Source organism: Beta vulgaris, chromosome 9 (assembly GCF_026745355.1).
Source record: "Beta vulgaris subsp. vulgaris cultivar EL10 chromosome 9, EL10.2, whole genome shotgun sequence".
NCBI lineage: Eukaryota > Viridiplantae > Streptophyta > Magnoliopsida > Caryophyllales > Amaranthaceae > Beta > Beta vulgaris.
The window spans coordinates 9,274,486-9,278,793 of record NC_079210.1 but is presented as its reverse complement, the minus strand read 5'-3'; the positions used below and the strand labels follow the sequence as shown (position 1 = coordinate 9,278,793).

The 4,308-nt window shown below is 36.0% G+C and overlaps 1 protein-coding gene across 1 annotated transcript; it reads right to left on the bottom strand.

Annotated features, from left to right (window-relative positions):
• Positions 1–2,631: 2,631 nt before the first annotated feature.
• LOC104902888 (40S ribosomal protein S16) lies at positions 2,632–3,401 on the bottom strand. Its single transcript, XM_010690818.4, has one exon. The coding sequence runs from the start codon at positions 3,309–3,311 to the stop codon at positions 2,862–2,864; it is 450 nt and encodes a 149-aa protein (XP_010689120.1). The 5' UTR covers positions 3,312–3,401; the 3' UTR covers positions 2,632–2,861.
• Positions 3,402–4,308: the final 907 nt, after the last annotated feature.

The window sequence follows — 4,308 nt, the reverse complement described above, 5'->3', positions numbered from 1 at the left end:
ATAATAAGTGAAACATAGGGATTGAGCACAAGATTTAATAAACATCTATTTCAAAAGCCAAAAAGTCATAAAATAAGTATTCTTGTCATTTTGTCACTATCTTTTTTCCATTTAAGATGTCACTTATTATAAAATGTTCTAAAATAGTAAATATTTCACTTATTATGGAATAGAGAAAGTAACATTTAAAAATTAAATTATATGGTGCATCTAATAACAACAAACACAATGCTCCTACTTTAAGGTTCATTAATTGACCTATAAATTAAGGATTATGAAAATGAAATTTTAATTGAATTCAAATGATAGGTTGCGTCAATATTATCGACGGAAAGACGTATAAGTGGTTCTGTGTTGGTAGATGAACTTCATAGACTAATTTTTTTTTTAATATACTTGTCTACACATTAGTAATTAGTATGTAATTAGATACCCACTCTCAGAGATATTTCGCTCCTCTTTTTTTTATTTCACTAGAAGAAGATTATCCAAGTGAGTAAAATCCAACTAAAATTTATTTGTTATGAAAAGAAATTAATGCATTATGTTCATAATATAAATATTTGATTTAACCATATAGTAATTAATCATATAATTATAATTAATATTATAATTAAATAATGTCCTTTTTATCATATAAAATCACAACAGCTACACTTATATTGTAAACATCTACTTTCACAGCTAAGAACTAACAGCTATTAGCCGACAACTAACAGCTATTAGTCAACAACTAACAGCTACTTTTGCTGAACAGGCCCTAAGTAGCAATTTTGCTCCTATTAGCTTATAATAATAGGGCAATCAAAAGGTAGGGGAAAAAAGGGGATGGAGGTTGTGTGAAGTTTGGACTATTGGTACTAATCAAATTACCAATTGACCTGAAGCCTGAAGGCTCCTCCATCCGTAAATTGTAGTCTTAAACATTAGAAAAGGCTAGTAATTGTAAAGTCCTGTTGTAGAAGTCTTCCAGTTAAACTTATCCGTCCAAAAAATACAGCAAAAAAGAACAATGTGAAGCCTTCAACAGTTGGAACATAACTTGCCATTACATTATAGCAATGTCCTGAAATGACATTGTCATCGTCATTCTGCTGCAACGTAAATTCTAAGCCTTCTATTGCAACTAAAGTAATATACAGTGGGTTACTTGTACTTGGATCGAGCTTCATAAAGACTAAACAAATATCAGCTACCAAGTTTATCATATTCTAAAAAAGTAGTCCAACTATTATGCCTATGGCACAAATGAAGCATAGATGATAAACCAAAGCTTATATTTGCACATTCAAACTGCATATTTGCATATCCAAAGACTATATTTGCACATCTAAAAATTATGTTTGAAAAGCATGTTTGCACTGTTGCACATCCACAAGAAGCATATTTGCATATCCAAAATGTGTGTATGCACATCTAGATACTATGTTTACTCATCTAAAAAGTATGTTTACACATCCAAATAATACTTGCAGATCCAAAATTGTGTGTCTGCACAACCAAAAAATTTAGTTGCAAACCAAATAGGCAAAATAGACAATCTACAATGTTGGAATAGACAATCTACAATGTTGCTCATCACCAAACAATTAACCGACTATTATTTAACCTACTATAATCTCAGTGACATTGATCACTCTAAGCAAACATTAAACTTTGATAACTCTAAGCAAACATTAAACTTTGATAACTCTAAGCAAACATTAAACTTTTATAACTCTAAGCAAACATTAAACTTCTACAGAACACATCCACATAAGAAATTCCTTTCCGAAAGTTCTCCTGAATTCTCACAGTATTCTCGCCGAACCCTAGTCATCAAATTAAGGTACTATGATTAGTAGCGTTTCCTCCAAACCCAAGTCATTAGATTAAGGTACTACAATCAGTGGTTTCTCTAACCTGAATATACTACAATAAACATCAAGTCTCACCATCAAAATTATCACATCGCTTCACCAAAGAAACATTAACCCTAGAATAAAGAATTCTCCAACTAACCATTTTCCACAATGTACCCTAGAGGCTAGAGCAATCAACCCAACAATTATCCAAACTAAACACTTACATAATAAAATCATGCAAAAAACTACCTCATAAAAACTCTGCTCATGATATTTGAAAAACTTCATCAGCTTTTTCTTCTATCTCCAACAGAGCAAATTAAGAAAAAGCAAAGTCCTAAACCCTAAATCGAACAAAATGTAACCCCAACCTAAACAACAATAATCAGTTTTCACCCAGTGTACTGTACCGCAATCATCCAAGTCAAACACCTAAACACTAAAACCATGCGAAAAAAATTCACTTCATAAAAATAACAAGAGCATTAAGCATCTCAAACCACTAAATCAATCAGTAAACTCCCATCAAATCTTTCTTTCCTTTTGAGAAAGAAGGAACACGGAAACATACACACACACGATCATACTTCGAAAAGATAGATCATAATGACAATCCTAAACCAAATGTCTGTTTTCGCTTCCTTAAATTACTTACAATACAACCTGAAATTGAACCAAATTCATACAGAATTGAACTGGGATTGATTATTCAACAAGGATCATCGACTCATTGTCCCTCTGAAATCACACTACCCTAGAGCAATCAAGCCACCAATAATCATCCAAATTAAACACTTGCATACTTAAAAAAGAAGCATGCATAAAATAACATTAAACATGACATGAGAAACAACTCAAATCCGCAAGTCAAAACATTTAAGTAGTTACTAAACCAAAAATCTGATGATTCATCATCTTAAAACCACTAATAAATAATAATCCATATGAAAACCTAAAGAACAAAAAGCAGCAAACATTAAAACTGTTTTTCTCTTCTCTCTCCCCTGTTGATTTAACTTAACGGTAAGATTTCTGGAACCTAGCACGAGCACCACGTCCACCAAACTTCTTAGGCTCACAACGACGAGGATCAGCAACAAGTAAAGTACGATCATACCTCACCAAAATGTCCTTAATCTCCTTCTTTTGTTGTTCATCAACGAATTTCTGGTAATACGCAACAAGTGCTTTAGCGATGCTTTGTCGAATGGCGTAGATCTGAGAAGTGTGTCCACCTCCTTTGACTCTGATCCGCATATCAACACCATTGAACTTGGAGCGACCCAAAAGAAGGATAGGCTCGAACACCTTGTAACGGAGGATCTCAGGTTGAACAAGCTCGATTGGTGTACCGTTGATCTTGATTAGGCCACGACCGGTTTTGCAGTAGGTGACGGCGACGGCGGTCTTCTTGCGACCGAAACATTGCACTGAGTGCACTGCGGCGGCTGGTGCTGTGGCTGCCATTCTTAGGGTTTTTTTTGTTTTGATTTGCCAATTCTCTCTCCTCTCTTGGGGTTGAAAAGGGGAGAAGAAGACGGTAGGGTTATAGGGTTTTTGTAAGGGGGTGCGGAGAGAATGCAGCTTTGGGCTTGGGCCTGCGTTCTCAATCTATACTAGCAGGTTTTCTACGGGGGTGAAATTAGAAAGAGGCTTAAAATAAGAAACGTGAGAATTGAGAAGGAATCTTCACCATCATAATTGAGATATAAATTTGAGAGTTTTTTGTCAGAAACAACCTTTTAAAAGTGCCATTTTGTCAAAAACAACCTTATAAAATTTTTTTTGTGACAAACAACCTTTAAATGGGATTTTCTTGTCAGATCAGACCCTTCGACCATTTTCCGGCATTGACTTGATTTTTTCCGGCCAAGACTTGATTTTCCGGCCAAGACTTTTTTTTTTACCCCCTTCACTCTCTTTTTCCCTCCAATTTCTTATTGCAAACCATTATCTCTCCTCTCTTTCACTTCCTTCCTTGACCCCTCATTCTCTCACGCATCATCTCTCTCGCCTTCTTCTTCTCTCTCCTCCACCTCGCTGAACAGTGCCACTGAACACCGCCATTGCTGCTCATCCTCTTTCCTTCTCTCCCAAATTTGTCGCCTCTGTTTTCTGTCTCCACTCTTATTGTTAATGGCAACAAGCTTGTGGGGGGAGGGGGGATTTTCTTAGGTTAGCAACATTGGAGGGCCATGGTTTCTTACTAGTTAATGGCAACAAGCTAATTTTTTTGTGCAACCATGGTGAAATGAGAGAAAAGAGATGAAATGGCAAGTTCACAAGAGATTCAAATGGGGGATGACATTTGAAAGAGAGGAGAGAGAGAATGGTTTCTTTAGGTTTGAAATAGGGGACTCTTCCCTAGGCTTCCGGCCACTGCCGATGTGGTGGCTTCTTGTGCGAAGGAGAAGGCGAGAGGGTGAGGATGGAGGATGGAGGATGGGGTGAGGATGGAGGATGG

What these genes read in the sequence shown, in the direction of transcription:
- LOC104902888 (XM_010690818.4), bottom strand. Translation starts at nt 3,311, where the DNA reads ATGGCAGCCACAGCACCAGCCGCCGCAGTGCACTCAGTGCAATGTTTC.